The sequence below is a fragment of the Periophthalmus magnuspinnatus genome, chromosome 19 (assembly GCF_009829125.3).
Source record: "Periophthalmus magnuspinnatus isolate fPerMag1 chromosome 19, fPerMag1.2.pri, whole genome shotgun sequence".
In the NCBI taxonomy this organism is placed as follows: domain Eukaryota; kingdom Metazoa; phylum Chordata; class Actinopteri; order Gobiiformes; family Gobiidae; genus Periophthalmus; species Periophthalmus magnuspinnatus.
The window spans coordinates 5,253,801-5,275,853 of record NC_047144.1 but is presented as its reverse complement, the minus strand read 5'-3'; the positions used below and the strand labels follow the sequence as shown (position 1 = coordinate 5,275,853).

General features: G+C 39.2%; 2 protein-coding genes across 5 annotated transcripts; one reads left to right on the top strand and one right to left on the bottom strand.

The window, feature by feature from the left end:
- Nucleotides 1-191: 191 nt before the first annotated feature.
- Nucleotides 192-4,679, top strand: LOC117386808 (alanyl-tRNA editing protein Aarsd1-like). Its single transcript, XM_033984167.2, has 17 exons — nt 192-440; nt 542-655; nt 755-821; nt 893-991; nt 1,083-1,172; nt 1,239-1,301; nt 2,423-2,551; nt 2,631-2,790; nt 2,871-2,928; nt 3,009-3,165; nt 3,232-3,348; nt 3,419-3,549; nt 3,615-3,681; nt 3,794-3,885; nt 3,959-4,013; nt 4,075-4,169; nt 4,491-4,679. Exons 1-17 carry the CDS (start codon nt 406-408, stop codon nt 4,627-4,629), a joined length of 1,668 nt encoding a protein of 555 aa, XP_033840058.1. The 5' UTR covers nt 192-405; the 3' UTR covers nt 4,630-4,679.
- Nucleotides 4,680-4,907: 228 nt separating this feature from the next.
- LOC117386802 (myoferlin-like) lies at nt 4,908-20,999 on the bottom strand. 4 transcript variants are annotated; one of them, XM_033984158.2, is made up of 54 exons: nt 20,813-20,999; nt 20,392-20,447; nt 19,964-20,055; nt 16,646-16,754; nt 16,450-16,540; nt 16,214-16,374; nt 15,979-16,107; nt 15,840-15,902; nt 15,718-15,768; nt 15,617-15,647; nt 15,268-15,383; nt 15,067-15,193; nt 14,872-14,975; nt 14,705-14,773; nt 14,590-14,633; nt 14,079-14,161; nt 13,897-13,935; nt 13,457-13,581; nt 13,269-13,382; nt 12,997-13,174; nt 12,788-12,912; nt 12,547-12,656; nt 12,255-12,447; nt 12,023-12,178; nt 11,814-11,945; nt 11,572-11,735; nt 11,218-11,332; nt 10,991-11,093; nt 10,710-10,852; nt 10,467-10,637; nt 10,298-10,385; nt 10,150-10,227; nt 9,890-10,071; nt 9,655-9,813; nt 9,475-9,576; nt 9,248-9,409; nt 9,004-9,169; nt 8,855-8,934; nt 8,276-8,287; nt 8,099-8,197; nt 7,903-8,031; nt 7,622-7,777; nt 7,455-7,546; nt 7,209-7,379; nt 6,990-7,138; nt 6,763-6,902; nt 6,590-6,678; nt 6,419-6,514; nt 6,195-6,336; nt 6,012-6,111; nt 5,746-5,939; nt 5,537-5,646; nt 5,309-5,456; nt 4,908-5,227 (listed from the first exon to the last, which is right to left on the bottom strand). In XM_033984158.2, exons 1-54 carry the CDS (start codon nt 20,898-20,900, stop codon nt 5,189-5,191), a joined length of 6,165 nt encoding a protein of 2,054 aa, XP_033840049.1. In that variant the 5' UTR covers nt 20,901-20,999; the 3' UTR covers nt 4,908-5,188. The 4 variants fall into 4 exon arrangements, with proteins under 4 accessions (XP_033840049.1, XP_055085483.1, XP_033840050.1 ...); XM_055229508.1 differs by lacking the exon at nt 8,276-8,287; XM_033984159.2 differs by lacking the exon at nt 13,897-13,935.
- Nucleotides 21,000-22,053: the final 1,054 nt, after the last annotated feature.

Below are 22,053 nucleotides of genomic sequence, written 5' to 3'. Positions count from 1 at the left end.
TAAAAGAAACAAAATATTAAACATAGTTTCCCTCCAAATTTGTGATATTTGGCTGCCTTCCAAATTCTGTTCCCTGTTACATCTCTGTAGTATTTCCCTCGTCCTTTGGCCGACCCTTGTGGAAGATGTACTGTGAGACAGGGCTGACTGAGGTGAGAGGGGAGTCCAGAAAATGCATTTGTTTTCCCGAGAGTTCCACCAACAGCCCATTTGGTGTGGGGAAGGGTTTGGGACAGGCACAACCCCCAGTAACTGATACGTACTGCTCTATAAATAGTGTGACAGCAGGCCTGCCTCCATTACAGAACGCACACAACACGAGGGTGCCACAAACTATTATTTAAAGAATCAAAAGTGCAGTAACATTGTAGTTCTTTGAATATTTTCTTTTGTGTTAGTATTAAAATGAACAAAGTTAAGATTCCCAGACCAGAACACAGGTAAGATTCAATTTTGTTTCATATCTATAATGTCAGTTTCTTGTTATATAAGATTGTTAATCAATATAGAGATTTATTTTGTACTTTTTTTGTTTTTACAGCCAACCAGCACATGCCTACTGGTTTGACCGAAAGAAATATGTCACTATCAACTTTGTCGTCCAGAAACCAAAAGATGTGAAGGTCGATATTCAAACAGACAAAATGATTCTATAGTAAGTCCAAAAGTTTTGTGTTGAATGGCAGCTGTGGGTTATGTTGTTTAAGTGTGTACAAATGGTTCCACTGACAATACTGCCCTAACTCTACAACAGCTGCAAGAATGAAGAAGAGGATGTCTTCTACAATGAGCTGCACTTCTTTGACAAAGTACAAATACATGTAAGTACCCAGCTTAGTAGGCTATAATTTGTTGGGAAAAATGTGTTTAGTAAATCTTTTAATATTTTCAGGATTCCAGAGAGAGAGTCTATGACCGCACCATTAATGTCCTTTTGAGGAAAATAAAGCCTGATTTTGCCTGGCCTCGACTTCAGAAAAATTCAGAGAAAGTTAGTGTTTTTTAAAATTGTAATTATTATTAAACATTTGTTTACAATACCTTTACACTACATTATGTGTTTAAATTTGGACATTGTTCAGCCTAGTTGGATTTCTGTTGACTTTGACAACTGGAGAGACTGGGAACATGAGGAAGACGATGGAAAAGAAGAATATGACAGATATATGGATGTGAGTAATGAGTTATATTATTATGATGTTAAAACACAGAGTATTGAATTGGGAAACTTTTTTCAGATGATTAAAGAAATGTCAACAAATAACAAAGGACCAGCACCCGATATGGATGATCTTAGTGATGTAAGTAAAATAAAAAGCACTTATGTTGTTTTTATTATTATGTAAATATTAAAAGTAAAAGATTACATTTTATTTATTTTCTTTTCAGTCTGACTGATGTAGACCTATAAGAACCACCCCCATGTTGCTGTTATGTTTGTGTTGGACAAGTTTTATTGTAAATTGTATTTTTATATTGTTGTTTTATTACTGTCTTATTACCTTTTTAAACAATTATTTATTTGAAAATAATTGTCTTCATTGTTTTCATAATGATGATAAATAAATGTTTTAATGTTTAATGTTTGTTTGTTGTTTTATTGTGAATATTATTTTCACCTCAAAAACAAAAAGAAAAAAAACAAGATTATTGCTGTGACATATTAATGCATTATTTCAACAACAACAACAACAATAATAATAATAATAATAATAATAATAATAATAATAATAATAATAATAATAATAATAATAATAATAATAATAATAATAATAATAATAATAATAATAAAACATTAAACACAAAAACTGTACCGGTCATCCCCAAAAGATGGCAGCAACAACCCGTGTATTATTCGTTTATTTTTGACTCAGATTTAAAGCTAAAACTTAAACAACTAGATTACAACAAACTACTTAGGCTTTAAAGTGCCTTAGCTTGCACGGTTGCTCATGGTTTGCACAAAAAATGAGGTAATGGCAGATTCCATTATAACAATAATACATTTTGCACAGCGCGTTTTCGTTGCAGTCATGTTTGGACTCTTCGGCGTTCCGTAGGTAGCCGACAACTGCTGCTGCACGAGCTGCGTTTAATATGTTGAATTAAATGTTGAATTAAATGTTGAGTTCTTCATTATGGCATTCCAGTGTCAACGAGACTGCTACATGAAAGAGGTATATTTAAAAGGTTGTATTTTTTAGTGCAGTCAAGTTAGGCATTGTTCTTAGTGTTAGCTTGTGGCAAAACACACATGACTCTATTTTAAAGGACATATTATACAAAATCAGCTTTTAAAAGGTTATTTTAGTAGCTAGCTCAATTGCACTTCTGCGTGGTGTAGTATGATGTATTTCTATGTTTTCTTACGTGCAGGTCTTTCTACCAGATCATGTTATTAAAATGTTTTTCTCTTTTTAAGTTTGTCACAAGTGTAGTGTCCTGCTGTCCTGCTGAGCTAAAGCATGAAGTCAATGGAAAGAAAGAAACATTAAAGGGCTTCAACGTCAAACTTCAAGACACCATTCTATTTCCAGAGGGCGGAGGTCAGGTCAGTTTCTAGTAGTATGTGTTTTATTTGATAAATATGAACTACACTGTTAATGTTATTTTTTGTTACACTGTGTCAGCCAGATGACCATGGGTTCATTGGAGATGTCCCTGTGCTTCGAGTGACAAGGCAGGGTCCTGATGCTGTCCACTTTGTGAGCTCTTCTGTAGAGCCTGGGCAGGAGGTGCAGCTCAGAGTTGACTGGGATCGAAGGTTTGACCATATGCAACAACACTCTGGTGAGGCCGGCCTAGAGCAGGATGTTAAATAGTTTAGGCTGTTAAATTTTGTTATAAATGGCTGATCTTTATTCTCGCAGGACAACACTTAATCACAGCTTTGGCAGATGCAATGTTTGGATACAAAACAACATCCTGGTACAGCCACAATGCAATCTCTGTTTTATTTTTACATTACTTTATTTCAGTGTTAATATAATTCATCCCTGTGATCTCAGGGAACTGGGGCGCCAGAGAAGCACCATAGAATTGGATACGCCCTGTGTGAAACCCGCCCAGCTACAGTCTCTGGAGGAGGTGGTTAATGAGAAGATCAGGGCTCACATCCCTGTCAGTGTGCAGCTTCTGTCAATTGATGACCCTGCTGTAGAGAAGGTGTGTCTACTCTATAAAACTGTGTAGGAAAAAAATCTTTTTAACAAATGTACATTTGACCTGTAGGTGAGGAGTCGAGGGCTACCAGACGATCATGCAGGGCCAATCCGAATAATTGACATTGAGGGTGTTGATGCCAACATGTGTTGTGGAACTCATGTGTCAAACCTCAGTCATTTACAGGTAAGATATATGCACATTTACTTGCTATTATTATGTAATAAATCCAGTGACCAATAAATACACATTTTAGGTAATAAAACTACTGGGAACAGAGAAAGGAAAGAAAAACAAAACAAACTTGATTTTCCTGGCTGGAAACAGGGTTTTGAAATATGCTGAGAAAAGCTACAATACAGAGCGTGCACTGGTGTCCCTCTTGAAGTAAGTATTAAATATAATTTCATGTTTTTAAGACATCCCTTACTATGAGGATCTTTGTTTGCCAGAACTGGACCTGATGAGCATGTTGAAGCAATTGATAAAATACAGAAGTCTGTAAAGCTGCTTCAAAAGGTAAAGACCAGCACAGACATGCACAAAATATGAACATACTACAGTTCAATTTTGAATTAAAAACTGAATGAAAACTTAACACTGATGAATAATAATGAACTACTCTTTGCAGACTAACCTGGGCCTGCTGCGCGATATGGCTGTGCTAATTGCTCAAGAGTTTAAGAATAGTCCAAACAGAAGCAACTTTTTCAGCTTTCATAAGTAAGAAACCCATTTGGCTTATTGATTTCTATTTGTCTAAAAACACTTTGACATGCATTTGACATTTTCACAGAAAAGAGGGGGACAATGAGTTTATGAATATTATTGCCAATGAAATTAACACTGAGGTAAGTCTAAAGTCTTAGGTCAATGGTTGAATATGTTTCAAAACACATTTTGTACTTTCAGGAAACTCTAGTCTTTCTTACTGTTGGGGAGGAGAAGGGACCTGGCCTATTTTTACTGGCTGGACCCAGTGGACCAGTGGCTGTTTTGGGACCACGGTATGGGTTAGACTTCATGGGAAAAATGTATAGATTACTTACATGTTTGGTATTGGCAAAGTGAGAGCAAACTTTTTACTGTTTTAATAAGACAAGTCAGTTAAATAGAAACTATTCCTTGTAGATTGCTTTAAAAATATATATTGTTAAGGATTATTCAGTTAGTGTCATTTTTGTTTCTGAAAGAAAATACACCATTTCTTAAATTGTGGCATTAGTGATGGATCACTGTATTTTAATGAGGCAAATTAAGCATATTTCTGCATGTTAAAAAAGTGTACAAACATAAATCCTAAACATTACTGCTCATGTTATTACTAGAGTGTTGGAGATGCTACAAGGAAAGGGAGCAGGGAAGAATGGCCGTTTTCAAGGGAAGGCTCAGAGTCTCGCTCGAAGAGGAGAAGTGGAGGCCTTTCTCCAGCAGCACTGCAAACAGCACACCTCAGAGGAAGAATAATTCCGCAAAGGAGTCCAAATGGTCTTAGTAACATTGTAATTGATGTATGATGACAGTAATTTAATGTATATTGTACATACTTTTATGTGCAAGTTATTGATTTAAAAATCAATCTTCCACATTTTACATCTGACTCAATTGCTTTTCTTTATAAATTATGCAACAACAGTTTTGCTGTAAAATACTGGCATATGTGCACAATGAACAAAACACACAAATCAATATATATACTTTAATATTTACATCATTGTTAAACAATTACAATAATATATCTGGGCATTTTGCATCTGTCAAGATGCAAATTCAATCAAATGCAACTTGGCAAGTTTATACAATATTCTGAATGAATTTATAAAAATATTAAAAGCCATTGTTCAGTACTAGAAAAAATGTAAGTTCATATATTTGCAGCAAACCCGTGAAGTAGCAAAAGCAGCAATGGAATGTTTTGATAACTAAAGAAATGATGAGAAAAAGTGCCAATCTCAGGCTCCCCAATTAACACATAGGTAAATGCAAAAAGATCAGAGAGGTGCATGTGACTGCTGCTAGTTTGCAGTTACTGAAGTGGCTTCACTATCTTCATTGAGATGTAGTTCTGTAAGAAAACAAAAGAACATTTAGTTTTGGAAGAACAAACATTCTATAAAGTTCTGTTGGGAAAGTGTTTTGTCATTACCGGTAATGAGTACAACAAGATGGCCAGAAAAAGAACCACTATTATAAGAATTATGAGTCCAATGAAGACCCATTTGAACCTCCGCCACACTATAAACTTCATGGTTTTGCATGGGTTTGTAAACCAGAAGAAAGAGGTTTCTGGGCGACTGTAGAAGAAAGAAAGAAAATGGCATGATTGGTAATTTAGAAATTCTATTAAACAAATGTGTTAATATTTGAGAATTACTTTGGTGGATCCAGTTTTGGATTCATGTTAGGTTCATCTCTTCCTTTTCCTGCAGGTCTTTCATCTGCCTCAGTTTCATTCACAATCTCCAATGTCATCTCCACTTTGCCCTGTTCAAAACTACATAGTTAGTCATATAGTTATGGTAATAGTGTTATCTAGCCAATAGCCTATGTTGATGAGTGCCAATGTGTTCATATAGTACTTACACCGACCACCTTCTTCCCGTCCTGTTCAATGGAACAGGGCCACCACCCCCTGACCGACTTCTGTGCAAACAGAGACTTGGTCTGTTCCTTCTTGTTGGTTGAGCTTATGTCCGCAACATCCATCATGTCCATGGAGCATTTCTCTGGAGTCTTTGCAGGAGAAACAAGTTTACGCAAATCTAGCTCCACTGTACCTGAGATCACAGGATGGAAAATACACAAGGTGAATTAATCATTTAAAGAGATTAATGCAAAATATCTCTTACCGAGGTAGTCATCCAGTGAGAATTTATCATTATCCCAGATCTGAACTATCAGCTTTGGAGGAATCCTGAACTCCGTGTTATCAAGGCTCCAAAAGTGCTCCTGTGCGGTTATAGAAACAGTGATTTCTGACACATTTTCTCCAATGTAGTAATAACAATAATGGCATAAGAGCAAAGCTTTACCTTCTTTGACACAAGGCAGAGTTGTTCTGCAGGGAGATATTCAAATTCAAAGACAAAACGCCAGTTGAAGTTGCCATCACCGTCTAGAGATCTGTAGTGCACATCTGTTTTCTGCTTGTCTTCCTCCATCCCAGGCATCCACCTGATGGACACACACACACACATTATGTTTATGGTTTTGGACAAATTAGAAATTGTTAAACAGATTATATCAAATGAGTTACCCTTTGACATAAATATCGCTCATGTTTTCACCGGTGATACTGGTCTCATCCAAAGTCACATCAGTGGTGTTCCAGATAACTGCGCGCAGGAAAAACCTTCACAAACAGTTAGAATTGTAATTGAAATAAAAACTCTTGATAACTTGATAATAAAAATTGCACTGAACCAACTTCTTAGGTTTTCGAGGGGTGATATCAAATGGAGGTCCAGGAATGCCAATGCTTTTGGGGAAAACATCCACCCACATCTGTAGCCTTCCCTAAATTATCATAGGCATACAATATGGGTCGGGCTTAATGAATGGTTGGACTTTTGAGTGTTGTTTGTAATGTCTCAATCTCACCTGTGAGAGGTTTGGCTGGAAAGAGCTGTGCAGTGTTCTGGTCTCCACATGTTCAGGGACAAGCCCCTGTGTCCGGAGAACATGCAGGCAAAGGCGTTCACTGGGAGGTCCCAAGTGCTGATGAATTTCTCTGGTGCCTTCTACATGTGCAAATAGATTTTAAACGTATTATGTAAAACATTAAAAGTCTGTGTTTAATTGTATGATTGTAAAGGAAATAAGATTACCAAAATCAGCCAATCTATACTCTTTGCCACTGAACATCATGGATGTGCCGTTATCTTCACTCCTGGGTTTGGACAGCCCTTTCATTCGGGCCAGGTTCTCCAAGATCTGAGACGGCTTCAGCTGATCTCGCCACTGGTTGATACCAGAACTATAAAAAAGGTAATTCGAAGTTTATATGTGTTTGCTTTGTAAAATTAATGACTCCACACTATGCGTACATGCAGTAGGTCTGTGGTATGCCACAGTAGGAGTTATAGCGAGACAGGAAACGATTCTCCAGGTCAATGACCGTCTCGCCCACTTTCTCATCTCTGGTCAGCAGATCATAATCATACACCGAGATCCTTAGATCCTTGTCTTGAGGTAGGAAACATGTCATCTCAAACATCCTAAAAAGGAATTTTCTATCAGTGTTTTTCTCTCATTACATTATAAGCAGAATTCACTTCGTACTGTGGGCTTACCTTCCAAACACTGGGTTGGTTGTGTTAGGCAAATAATGGTCCCTGTCATCAATCGTGTTATTTCTTAACGATATCTTAATGTATGGATCACACTGACAAGAAAACACCCAACAGATCAGAAAAGGTCCACTCATGCACATATACACATTTTCATTCCTTGTTCTCACCCTGCCATTATTGTCTTTGGGTTGCAGGTCAATAGCCCGGACTATATAAATCCTGACCAGACACTCCTGAGGCCCACTGTCGGGCAGCTCTCTGAACTGACGCGGTGGAAGGGCAACACCCGGGTCATCAGACAGAGGGTACACTTTAAAGGAGCCCTGCATGTTCAAATAATGGCAAAGAGTGAATTGGTGACTGGTGATTAGTTGGGTTGAAATGAAACAGATTATATACCATTTATTTAATAACTATATATATGGAAAGCAACAAAAACTGTATCCACCTTGAACTCTCCAACCACAGTAGGGTCATCGTCTCCGTCCTCATTTTTGCCTCGCAGTAGCTTGAAGGTGTCGCAGAAATCAGTCAGGCCTTTGAATTCTGGGACATCCTCCAGTCCACAGTTGTACACCTGAAAAAGAGAAGGAGCGTGCAGGAGGCTGGGTGCTACACTTCCATCCAACAACTGTTCAACTCACTTTGAGTGTGTCGTAACCTTTTTTCAGGTAAGGGCCACACTTTTCCTGATCACCCATTGAAGCATAAAATTTACTCCACCAGTCAACAGTCTCCTTTTCCTTAGAATCAAACATCATTATTAAATATATGCTTTTAACTATATACAATTTAATTAAGGTATGTACTATGGGTCTCACCTTTTCAACAAGCTTCAAAAGAGAAGAGGACAAAAAGTGAGATAAAGTCACAGATTTTTGAACAGACAGGAGAAGCAAAGCAAAGAAAAACAGATGTAAGAATTTGATCAGATGTGCCAAATGAGGCTGTAACAATGGGTTTTATGGCTTATACAACTCCAACACTGTTACAGCCCAGAATGGGGAGAACCACTATAACGGACATGCTTGTCGTTACTTGTTTGCCTCATTCTCTGTGGATCAAGTGGAATCACATGCATTTTCAACACCTTTTTTGGACTGTGGCAGTGAGATTATAAAGCAGTTCTTTTCGGGATCATTGGTGCACAGACATGATTAGAAAGCTACAATAACTGATTATACATACAATGAAGGAAGTAGAAGAAGCCATTTTGTTCACAGCTGCTGACATGCTGTACATAAACTGAAAGCCAGAGTGAAAATTTGGTCAAATTTGACTGATGTCAAATTTTGCTTTACCCGAGTGAGGCAAAGCAACTTGTGGTGGTCTAAAGGAAGAGATCTTTTATTGGCTCCACACATTGACTGGTGTGTGTAATAAACTGTGTGAAGACTTACTTGGGCCTCCAGAAGTGGTCTTGTTTCATCGTCCATGTTTATAGAAACATGTTTGAACGGAGCAGCCGCAAGCAGAGCCACTGTTAAACAGAAATCGTCATTGAGGCTTGTGTTGTATTAGAGCTGTTTTTAATATTACTGAAACATACTTTTGGAGGACATGGCTCCCTCTGCAGTGATGACATAAGGGTCACATCTGAATTGCTCTAGAGTACTGATAGTGCACTGGCCCACCACTGGCTTCCTGCCAAAAGGACGGTGGTCAATAACTTTCAGCACTATGGGAGGTGTGTACATTTCATCTTTAGGGAGGAGCTGCAATGAGGTAAAGAAATATGTTAATAAAAATAGATAGTGACTGCAATTTCATGTGAACACAAAATCATTCATTACCACTTTGATGAAGAGTACAGAGCTGGGGAAGTTGGGGCTCTTCTTCATGTTTTTGATGACTGCTGACTCCACTCTCTGCCCTCCACACTCTACCACCAGACTGGGTGAAGACACAGAGGCCAACTGGAACGGCTTCATGTTTCGCAAACCCCATGCCAAAATCTGAATAAGGAGGAAATGCACTTACAATCGCTGTATCATTAGATAAACAAAAACTTGGCAAATACCTCCACAGCAGTGAGCTGCACAACAGGTCGGATGCCTTGAGGAACCATATAGAGGTTCTCTGCTCTTTTTGGAGGAAACAGTGGAAGATCAGACTCACTGGTCTGCAGAAGTAGAAATATTTGGTCATGAAAATACACTATTGTTTTATTTTCAGTCTAATTTATCATACAAAATTAAACCTTTTCTTTCAGGATGATCTCTGCTGCCATCAAGGCCTCTCCTGCCTGCTGCCCCTTCTGTAAGATGGGATACCACAGAAGTTTGGGTGTCTGGTCCATCCCAGGATCCAGCTTCACCAGCGGGCGACAAACACTGCGTCCCAGCAGCTCATCCTTGCCCTGAAAAACAGTACTTCAATGTCAAACTGACCATGTGTCTAAAGATCTTTTGAAAATAAGGCTTGTGCCAACATACCACTTGGTCATGGTCATAGAATTCCACCACAACATCGGGAGGGCGAGTAGCAAGGTTTTGGGGATCTCCATAAATTTCAACATTGTTAAAAATTAGAGTCTGATCCCAAGTTGGATTCAAGGTTGATTGAAGTTTCTCTGTCGTCTTACTTAGATGTAAGAAAGAGACATGTGCATACGGATCTATCAACAATAAGTGTTTTATTAGTCACATGAATAAACTACCCAATATTTTCATGGCACAACAAATCTAAACTTCACCAGAAAAACTATCTTTGTCCATAGAAGCCAAGTTTCTCGCCTGATAGACGTAGACACGGAGGTGGTACATGAAAGATCCTACAGAGAGACATTCTGAGGTGAGTGCTGGATACACATGGTCTGTACTAAAGTTTGCTACTGCACTTACTGTGAAAGGAGCAGGACACAGTGGGCGTGTTAGCTCCAAACATCTTGGTCGCATCTGTTTTTGATCCTTTCTCCTCAGTATCGATGCCCTGCACCATAAACAAACATTGTGGATTTTTTTCACATTACGACTAGATCTCAAAAGTAATCTATTTTTCTAGCTTTCTCACCAAAGCTCCTTCTAGTTGGAAGATGGCAGATGCTCCAAGGCGATTCTCCGGAGCCATTTTCCTCCTCCAGCGTCTTCGACGAAATGTATCAGATGATCGTTCCTTACTATGGAACTTCCATCCAATCAGAGACGAGAATTCCCAGCCCTCAGGATCGCCTTGGTCCCGCCTCTGAGATGTTAATTGAGATATCAGATAAGTGAAAAAATTAAAATATTATTGAAGTATAACTTTGCAGTTTACCTCCACAGCAGTCCCTGCTGGCAGAGCCCCTCTCTTACGGGGTCGGACCAGCCTCCTCCGGCGATGGACATGGTACACCTTTTCAGCAGGGACCCATGACCGAGGCTTGTCATCAGGTGGGATTGTCACTCCATACTCCCAGCCTTGTGAGGTAGAGTGTAGAGAAAAACTAAATTAGACATTTTAGAAGAGCAGTTCTATTGAAAATAATAAATCAAATGTGACCAAGTAAAAGAATATTGATTAAGGGACATAGACGTCAGCAACATAGAGATCATCACCTTGATCATCAACAGCTCTGTTGTCATCCACTGTCCACTCATCTTCCCACATCCAGCCAGGAGGACAGTCAAACTCTCCAGGACTGCGGCTCTTCTCTCCATTCTGACAAAAAAAAAAAAAAACCCAAAGTTGTCAGAGTTAGTGATGATATAGTTTGCCATTTATATATGAAACGTCTCTTGGAATACAAGTTTGTAATCAAAGCGTGAAATGACCAATCCCTCACCACATCAGTGTACGTCTCAGAAGCCGCTTTCCACTCTCCACCAGGGAAACGAGTCTCATTCTGAAACACCTCATCCATGAACTCTGTGTGCCCTGCATCAGCCTCTGTAAGCAGGCTGAAACATAAACATGTAGGAAGCTCTATGTGAGAAATACATGCATACAAAAGTTATATATTTGCATACAGCAAAACATAGTATTTTTATATTTTGTAATATTTTGGTCAGAAAGGTGAAATGACAGCACATACTTTACAGTCTAGCACAGTCTGGTAACAGGAATGTAAACATTAGCAGTCCAAAGTGAGCTGCCAGTGAGTGTGAATACTTGGAATACTTTTTTCTAATGTACTCACGCTTTCTCTGGGTCAATAAACCAGTCCTCCTCCCACTCCCATCCTCTGGGGGGCATGAAGTACTCTTGTTTCAGCTTCAGCTTGCCAGTCACATCTGAGTATTTATGGCGTCCCACCAGCCCTGTGGTCCCCCATTTCCCAAATACTTTGGCTTGGTTCTCATACTATAAAAGAGACAATACATTTCTCTTTGACAATATAAACTCAATAATGTATCCGATGTATGATAATATATACAGTACCAGTTCAGCAAACACACTGAATGTCCCCTCAGAGTAAGAATTGAACTTCTTCTCATGTGCAGACAGACCCAGCCACATGTTGACCCTAACCTGCACAGGGACCTTCAAGCCTTTGGTTTTGTCCATGGGATACTGAGAGAGACATTGGCAAGAAAATATTTAATAATATTAAGAAATTCATTATTGTTAAGCATGCTTTAAACATTTACCTGTAAAAATACAGTCTGAGTTTTGCCACAGTGCTGACCACAGGCCTGCTCATTGTAAGTGGAATAGAGGATTTGGTGAGCAGGAATTCGACTGTATGCAACTCTCTTCTCGCCTCGCAACATCCAAATGATGATGTCAGGCATGCTGTTCTGGGGCTGGGAGCAGAGGCGCATGGTTAATGTTGACGTTTTTTTTCTTTATTAAAGACACATGTTTATGTGAGAGGTGTACCTCCTCTACCAGCTGGGTGAGTTTGTCCAGCCAGGACTCCAGGTCACCCACAGTGTCCCTGATCTCACTGGCCTCTTGCCTCATCTGTCTGGCTCCTTGTGTAATAGTAGCTAAAGCACCGTCACGCAGCTTCTTGATCTGGAAGTCTAAAGATGTGAGGTTTGAGCGGCCCTCTAACTCCGGCATAGATAAACTGCAGGATTAAATCAAGATGTACTGTGCTCAGTATTTAAACATATAAACTACTTTTCCCTTAAAATGCATATTTATAGATTCTTGTTGTTTTTTTTACCTTTCCAAGTCTTCAATCAACTGATTGAGCAACTTGAGCCACACTTCCACAAGTTGGTTGTCATTGACTTTAGCCAGGATAGCAACTTTAAATTCCTCCAGGTTGGATTGCTACAACAAACATGGAGAGAATAATGCCACCTGTATGAGTCACACTGCACATGACTAAACATAAAATAATAATGGCTATGAATGTTATCATTGCTATATCTTAAGATTATAAAAGGCTTATGAAGTCTTACCAAGCGATTGGTAATGTACAAGAGGATGTTGACAGAGTCCAGGCGGTGACTGATGTCCTCCCAGTAAGAGGTAACCACAACTACAGGCTTGGTCCCAGCCCAGGGCAGGTAGTAGTAGTGGTTACCTTCAATGCAAGTGAACAATTTATATTAAAATACAACTCTTTTACACTAATGCTATGCTAATAACATAATTAGCAATTTCTCACCATCGAACACTGCACAGCTGTACTGGGTGGTTGAAGCCAGAGGTTTGCAAGTGGTGTCCAGTTTGTTGCCATAGTTACCAATGCTGACCTCAAACTGAATGGGCTCCCCAGGTTCTTGCAACATGGATGCACTGTGGAAAACTGCACACAGACAGTATTTCCTCCTTCTCTGGTATTTCTGAGAAAGCATTAGAACATTGAAAAAAATGAAAAGTTGTTGATAACTATTCTAACCAAAAGGAGTAGGATGGACATTAATGAGTTCGCCCCACCTGCACCACCAGAAGGTCATCATTGGGGATGGCATCCACAGTTTTGTCTGTTTTTCCTTCTAATTTAGTGGACAGTTCAATCAGGACTCTGCCTCTGTATGCAACTCCTTCTCCCTATAATCATAAATGTAACATGAAATGACTTTACAGTTGAAATGCACTTTTGATCACAATATTTAAACTACTACCTTGCCATGATTGAGGTCCTCATAAGGGTCTGGCAGGCCTGTGAACTCTCTCGGGCTTCCATACAAGTTTACGTAGCACGGTCCAAAGACGGGCAGGAAACCCACCTCCGACTCACCTGTATTAACTGATAACAAACAAACATTTTAATCTTTCCAAAAATGCATTAGAGTCAAGATTATCCATGCAGCACAACGTACACTAGAAGCTGCATTTATGGACCTGGGGGAAAATGGACAAGCCAGGGTGGAAGAGTAGAGGCGAAAAGCAAGTGTGCAAACAATACAATAGCAACACGTGATTAAACAACTGTGTTACACTAGAGCTGCTGTTTTAATAGTGGGCACACAGTGGGAAAAGACTGAGCATGGGCTGAGCATTTGTAACAAGTTTAAAGCGTGACATCACATGCAACACAGAGCAGAATAATACACAAATAAACCTTCATAGGATGGTATATCCTCTTTTCCTGCATGATCCTCTATACCAGGAGAAAAGGCACAGTTCAAACACTTTTTAGAAGTTAAGCATGGTAATATTATAAAGAAAAAAAATAAGAAAAATTATGTCCATTGAAAATTGCTGCAAAATATTATAAACATGAGAACAGATTTTCTACTCCACCTTCAATTTCTCCACCAGAGGATGCAATCTTGGCCAAGTTCAGATATGTGGTACCAACAGCGTCATTTCCAGTTAAACGATCCCTACAAAAAAGATAGATTTTAACACTCCTCTTTTGGAAATGTGCAACAAAAGGGGGTATCCTGTTATGGGTTGTACTTTCAGCACATGTGCAGATATCAGATATGCCTCTGCATCAGTCAACAGGCTGTCATTACGCATGTTTACACCAAGGGAAAAGACCTGCTGTAACTTTTGCTCTCAACATTTTGCTTGGATCGCTGTCAGACACACACCATTATTGAATTAACTAAAAAATACTGATGCGGAGAGTGTTAGTGAGGGGAAAGGGAGGAGGAAACACACTGAGTCATAGGCTGCTATTATATTCTCATGTGGCTGCTAATGTGACAGGGGAACTCGCTGACCACACTGCAAAAGATTGCGGCCTAAGTTCTACTCCAAAATCTGCAACTTAACTGATAAACAATAGAAGTATGTTCGTACTTACCAGTCAAATACAGTTAATTTGATGCGCTCGCACATTGAGGGAAACTAGGATGAAAATGAAAGTTAGTGCGGGAGAATGTGAGACTCATTTCTGAGGTCTCTATGAAAGCTGCTACCTTGACTTGAAGGTTAAGCACTTGGTTCCACTCAGGGTTAGCATTCTTCTCAATGATCTGTGTACATAACTAAACACAAATATAATAGTTATGCAGAGACTAGGCTTATGCTGAGGCTGCTTACACTTTACAAAGCTGCTGAGACAGAAGACAGATTTACCACATACCTTTTTGCCAGCGAAGCGAGCCTCTAAGAAAGGATCCACAAGATTCTTCTTGTTTTCCTCCCCTCCAAAGAATTCCTTCATCGACTGGACAAAGGCATCATCCACTGGAAAAACACCATTTATGTTATGTAGTATTTTGGACAGGTATTTATTTCAATCCATTTTTTTCTTGTAGTAATGAGATAGTTGACGTACTCTGTGGTATGTCTTCGGCCCTGTACACCTTTAATGAAAGCGTGGCCCATCGCAGAGTGACCCCAGCAGGTAGAAGCAGGTTATGCTCGATGTCGTCCTGATCATCACTGGACTCCCTGTTCTCTACCTGCAATGAGGAGACTTGCTTGAGGCAAAGGAGGCAGTAGGAATGAAACCAAAGCTGGAGATAGGGCACTTTACCGGTGGTTCATCCCCTACACCCACAACAAACAGGGTGACTTTGAGGTAGCCTTTAGCACTAGAGCTGGACTCCTCTGGGTCGCTCAGGAGAAGCCACTTCCTCATGACACAGTGAGCTGCAAAGGCAACAGCAGAAAAATAATGAGTTTTAAACTGATTATTAATGCAATGATTTTTTGGAAAACATACTTCATGAGTTATGAGTCTTGCACTATTGTGAGACTGTCCAGTAACATACTACATTTTTGCATTGTGAGTCTGTCATATACAACAGACTATATGACAAGCAAAAGCTTTTTATGCCAAATGTAAATGAGAAACAAAACAGCACTATGTTGTAAGGGCGCACCTGGTTCATCGTACACATAACCAACGTCCAGCTGAATCAGGAAAACACAATATTAGCCAGACACACAAAAATACAGTACTTGATTTTTATGTTGTTTTTACCTTGAACTCTCCCATAAGGCTGTCTGCACGAAGTGAATAGGAATTATACACCTGTGAACATGTAGTGACATTAAATGCAGTATTTTGAATAATTTAACACAATGTTCAGGAAAGCGACTTACCCTAAAGCTGATGTTCTGTTCAAACAGGTCTGATGGCAGCATGTGGACATTGTAGAAAAACATCTGAAAAACAATTCATTATTTGACAGTTTGGTCCTGAGGTCCAGTTTGGACCCGATTTGGTCAGACATGGCTGTACCTCGTCATAGAAGGGGTTGTTCCCTCTCTTGATCCTGGTTCTATGAGTTTGCCCACACACATTCACCTTCACCACAGGTTTCACGTTGTTTCCAGGCAGCTGCCGGGCCTCAATGATCCGGACACGCACCTACACATATATTTCATCATTTCATTTGTACACCTTTAGTAATACATTATTCCATCAATCCTTAATCATGATATAAAACAATTCTAATCAGATAATGAACTGTTACCTGGAAGTCCTGGGGTTTGTTGGCCAGCCTGTGGCGGCTCTTGGAGCTCCTGGCCAATCGCTGGCGCAGGTTAGCTCTGTTACTTGGCACAACTCCACCTGTTGGACCAGTAAGCTCTCCATCTGATGTGGTTTCATCGCCCTCTTCAGCCTCACCAGATCCTGTTCAGCACACGATTTTAATGTTCTATTCAAACAGAACAGTGTCCAGTATTTCCATAGAATAACCACACACACCAGCATCCACTGTAGCATCTCCTCCTTGAGGGTCATTCAGGTTTGTAGCACTGGCTGGTGGGTCATAGCCAATAATGAGATTTATTGTAGCCTGCATGGATGTATATTGAACATATTATATATAACATATTGTAAAAATATGACATTTTATACACAAAACTAGAAAAAAAAAAAAAAACTAAATTGCAGCACTTACGCCAATGCTTTGTCCACTTTCATTGACCAGTGGTACATTTTTGGCGGGCAGTGATCTCACTTGACCTGAAGCAAGGTCTCTCAGAGAGATTTTGGCTGAACCTAAGAATCTGTAGAGACACAAACTTTAGTGTGGTAAATCTGTGCCAAAATTAGTCTTTTGGTCAGATCAGTGTTTCTCAGGTTACACAGAGGAGTGATGAGAATTCAGTAACATTCACATAAAGCAGAGAGGCCTGACACCGCCCAGAGCTAACAGACCTCCCTATAAGGCCAAACAAACGCACCCGCACTCACTGTCAACACAGGAGCTGAAAAGTGCTGTTTCCTCTCTGCACTACTACACAAATACATGATAGAGCTCTATTTGCCCATTAAGGGCTCAGGATAGTTTGATGATACATTTTGTGATATTTTCTGTTAGAGTGTCCATCCAAAAATTTGAATAAATCATTAACAAACTGTAATAACAAACAGAGCAGGAAGAAATAGTCACACATTTGTTAATACTCAAACCGCAGGCCAAGGTCAAAACTGTATCCATTTTTATCTGAACAGTTTGCTATATTTTGTTTAACTTTCTTTATCTGACAAGCACTTGGGGTATTTTTTAACTCATGGTGCAGAGCAGAAATGACAAACAAATGCACTTTAACAACACATTTCACAATATCAATCACCTTTGACAAACAATCTAAATGGAGTTAATGTGGTTAACTGAGATTCAGGACCATGCCTCCTCCTGCTCCTCTCCAGCTAACCACAGCTCACCTCAACCACACCTCTACTTACCCAGAACCCCTATTTACACAAGCCTATCCTGACAACACTGCCTGTCTCCACTCTTGGTCCTTCCCTCTCACTCCGTATCTCTTGTTCATCTTTTGGCCTGAAGACCACACCATCTACAGAATCTGCTGGGCTAACCACCTGAGACAGAGCCTCCATCCTGTGTCTCTACCCAGGCACCACATCTATCCATATCATCAATAAATACCTTTATTGTATACCAATCTTGTGGCATGGTCCTTGTTAGTGAAATACTACTTAGCGAGTGGCAGGCATAAAGCACATAATTATAATACTATGCTATTTAAAGGGTTAAAGCAGCTGCATTTAGAACAGATGTTGGATCTTCTCCCAAATAACTGGGACAATAGGAGGACAGGATGGAGATTTATTGTTTTGGCACAACTATGAATCAGGAAACGGTCTGACCAGCACAATCTCCGGAGACTTGAGTGACTCCATAAACTTGGTATGTGCTTTGAATCCACAGGGAGGACCCACAGTCAGCATGAGTGTGATGGAATTCCCACAGAAAGCAAAGAGGATTAAGCTCTTCAACTTGATCACAAGATACAAAAGCCTGGACATACTGCTTTAAACGAGAGGTACAGTAGAGTGTGGCCATGTTGTGGTACTTTTGATAATATTCAAATGTAATGATGATACAATGATGTACAATGAGGGAAGCAAAACCGGTATTAAAAAATAGCACATGTAAAGAATAATCTACAAGTTTTCAAAACCTAAACTAACTAATCAATTAATCAGCAAAAATTAATAATAATAATAATAATGGCTTACACTTGTAATGCATGTAAATGTGTCTCGCTCGTGTGCATTAGTGGACAGTGGCCACGTTTACATGCACACCAAAAATCTGACCATTATCGGATTCATCAGATTCTTGAAATGTCATGTAAACAGTTGATGTGAGTAATCTCATGTCTTTCTGATTGTTCTTTCCTGTGCAGGTTTTGACCAGGAAAATAATGCATTAAAAGTCAAACTAATGAGCCAAAATGTTAAAGACTTTTTTAAATGTTTAAATTCCATGTAGTTGATTTTCCAAATATGGTTGTCAAAAGTATCAATCTGATATTAATGGATTCTAAAACACGTATCAAAACTAGAAACTCATCTAAGCAAGTATCAATACTGAAAATTTAATAAAGTTTCATCTTGAGTTTTATCAGAACTATAGTAAGACCACATGGTATACTAAACAAATATGCTGAGTTGAAAATTAAAATGATTGAGTATCATGTCTGTTCTTCAGTACCCAAAGAAAGTTAGAAATGTTGGCATCGGGGCGACTCTACTTCCAAATACCACGATTACCATGAAAATGCACTGATTAAATGACACGCCCAGTGCTTTTAATTATCTTATTATCTTAGTTCTAGTTCTGTTTTTTACTGTGTGTACTGTGGTTGTCGCCTAAATGCAACCACTGATGTGTGACATTGAAACAACATGGACATTAATCATTTTGGACAGTGGACTATAATAGGTGAGGTCAGTCTTCAACTACAATAAGTACAGTGACCTCTTTGTATGAGCTTTTACTGCATCTTAATCTGGCCCCTTACATGCAGATAGTTAAGACAATTGTTTAAGCTCTCTCTTCCGCTTTCTCATTTTCATTTAAACTGGGGATACCCATGATAACATCTGGAAAACTATTTGGAAAAGAGTGCACCATCTCCCCCTCCGTGCTGTAGATCTTTGGGAGTGCGTCAGATGGACCAGCCCGGTGGAAAACCTTACTCAGTCAAACAAGGACAAAGCTCCTCCCTCTCTCAGTTATGACTGTTCCATACACTCTGGAAACTTACTAACTTTGCACATGACTCGAAACTGTATGTTCTGATGTATTTTTGCCACATTTCTGTATGATTGTATTGTTGATTTAATCTACTTTGATCGCAGTAATTAGTGATGTTGTGGAAATAGTTGCGGTCATACAAGATTGGTCCCATGTGTGCACTCACAATAAAAAAACAAAAACTGAGCATTTTCCAAAGTTGTCAGCATTTCGGTCACATTTACACTATTTACACTATTACTTGAATCTTTGCAAAAGAATACAAACAGCTATTCATCCATCCATTGTTGCTTAACTGGGATCAGTCAACCCACAGTTGAGTGCAGCAAGTCCAAGCATGGCAGACTGGGTGTGTGGGGGCAGACACAGTCCATAACATAGCTCAAACAAAGGCCTACAAGTAATATTTCTCATCACATTTCTGCTCTGCCATCCCATAATTGGTTGTAACCAAAAACCTATTGGCACAATGCAGCACAGATTTAGTTAAGCAAACATAAACAGTATGGAATGAGCATTAACACATGTATGTAGAAGTAGAACATGACCACCAAAGGACACACCTTCAGTATAGTTGCCTCACATTGTAACTGCTAACCGGAAAAGTCTTTGTCCAGGCAGGTATACTGTGCTGTGTGTAACTTTTGTGCAACGTAAGAATCACTATAAACTGTGCCTCACCTTACTGAATTACAGAGTACTTACTTATCTTTGCCAATAGTTTCATAGTCTTTCACAATCACATCAATGTAGGAGCTGGAGTCTAATGCCTGGCCTTTCAGCTCAAACTCAAGAATCTGCAAGACAAGGCACGAATCAGTGTGTAGTATGTGCAGAAACTTAAATGACATTATCCACAGGCCATCACATGAATGTGAATATAGGCATACATCATTGTGTAACGCTGAAATCTATTTGCATGGAAATTATATACAAATACATTCATGTGATTCTCTATCTCTTACCATGTCTAATTATTGGGAATGTGTAGAAATGTTGCAAAAAAAAGTATTCCCATAATAACTTTTATATAAACAACTAAATATAAGGCTATAGAAATCATTTTGCAAAATACAGAATGATTTGCACGGCATTACACAGCAAGTACACAAAAGTATTTGAATAAAAGTTACCTCATTCCAGACAGGATTCAGCTCGTTGTCAATTGATTTAGTTTTTTTCTTCTCTTCTGTAAGTTAAAACAGTTTTTATTATGATATTTTGATATATTATTTTTTTATTTATTTATTTCAAATGCTAGTGTGATTATTATAACTTCAATGGCAGTTGTCAAGGAAGTTAAAACTGGGGAAACAGATTTGGCTGCCACACCTGTAGGTGATGACAGTGGTATTAAAAACAGCTGCGATCAGGCAGGGTGATTTCCAGGACCACTGGATCAACTATTCTGCAGGACCAATCCTGACATGAACTCCAAAAATGCCAATTTATTCTTAAGAGCCCAAGTAAATAAATACTGGTTTGATTTTTCATGGATAAAATGAAGCAAGTCGCAATTCAAAATACATTCTTAGAAAAAATAGCGGTTCTTACCTCTAAAAATCACAGATACAATTGGATCAGGAGTTCCAACTTTCTTTTTGGGCAGCCCTTTAGCTGACTCAACTACAACCCTCAGCATGATGGTAAACTAGATTAAAAAAGAATAATAAGTGACTAAAACTAAGAACAAAGTCTAATCTTATTCCTGCGCTCTGCCATTCTCACCAGCCCTTCACCGGAGCCGACAGAGGAGAATAAGGGAAGCGAGGGGCGGGTCACGGGTGTGTAATTAGACCGAGAATGGAGCGACAGTGGGCCGCTGCTGCCATCCTGCGAGCAGCTCTCCTGGTTATATGGAGCTTTGAGCAGTGATGAGGTCCAGCGGGGGGAAGAGCCTGAAGTATGGCTCCATCTAGCGGCGCTACAGGGCAACACCATGTTTCTCTACTGCATAGTCCTGTGCCAAATTAGGACCTACATTCTGTTTCTTTTAAAGATAAAACTACGTATACATTGGAAAAAAAAAAACAAAAAAAAAACAACACTTGCCTCCAATCTCCATGTTTCAGCTTTTATTTATTATATAGGCCTCTTAGATTTTAAAATTCTATAGTAAATGCAAGTGTCATCCAAATTTTCACTCAGATGGGAAAAATGCCGCATGTAAAGTTTTAAACAAAGATAAACCGAGCTGCTTCTACTGGGGTGGTATAATTACTTCTACCACTGCATTTCAGTAAACTAAAACATTACTCAATTTCACTCTTTATGCTTATCTCTATGGGGATGTTTTTACTTTGTCTGGAATGTTGTACAGTAAGGCATTAAACTAATCTTTGTTCATGGAGACAAGCAGATAAGGCATAAGGCATCATTATAGATCTGTAGAGAGGCGAGCAGCAAATCCTTCACCAGAAAATTTACATACTGCACCTTTAGTTATAGTGTCACATACACTTTAATGAAAAAAAATATGAAGACTGTAGGCTATAAAAGTCCAAAAGCCAGTAGAGAACCTTTATTGTAACTATTTGTGCTTATATACTCACCGTTAGACCCAAAAGTGTTCCTCTTGAGGGTTTTCTCCAATCATTAACTAACTCTGATGGTCTCCAGGCACTCAGGACTTTCTAACCCCCAGCAGACCTCAGCTATTCTGGTGATGTGTTGACTCTTGTCTCCCTGTGAGTGGACAGAGACTTGATGGATAGATTACTGACCTGTGCGATGGACATTCCTCCCCTGTTTGAGCACCACTAGGCCCAATCAGATTTGCATGAGAAGGAAGTGAT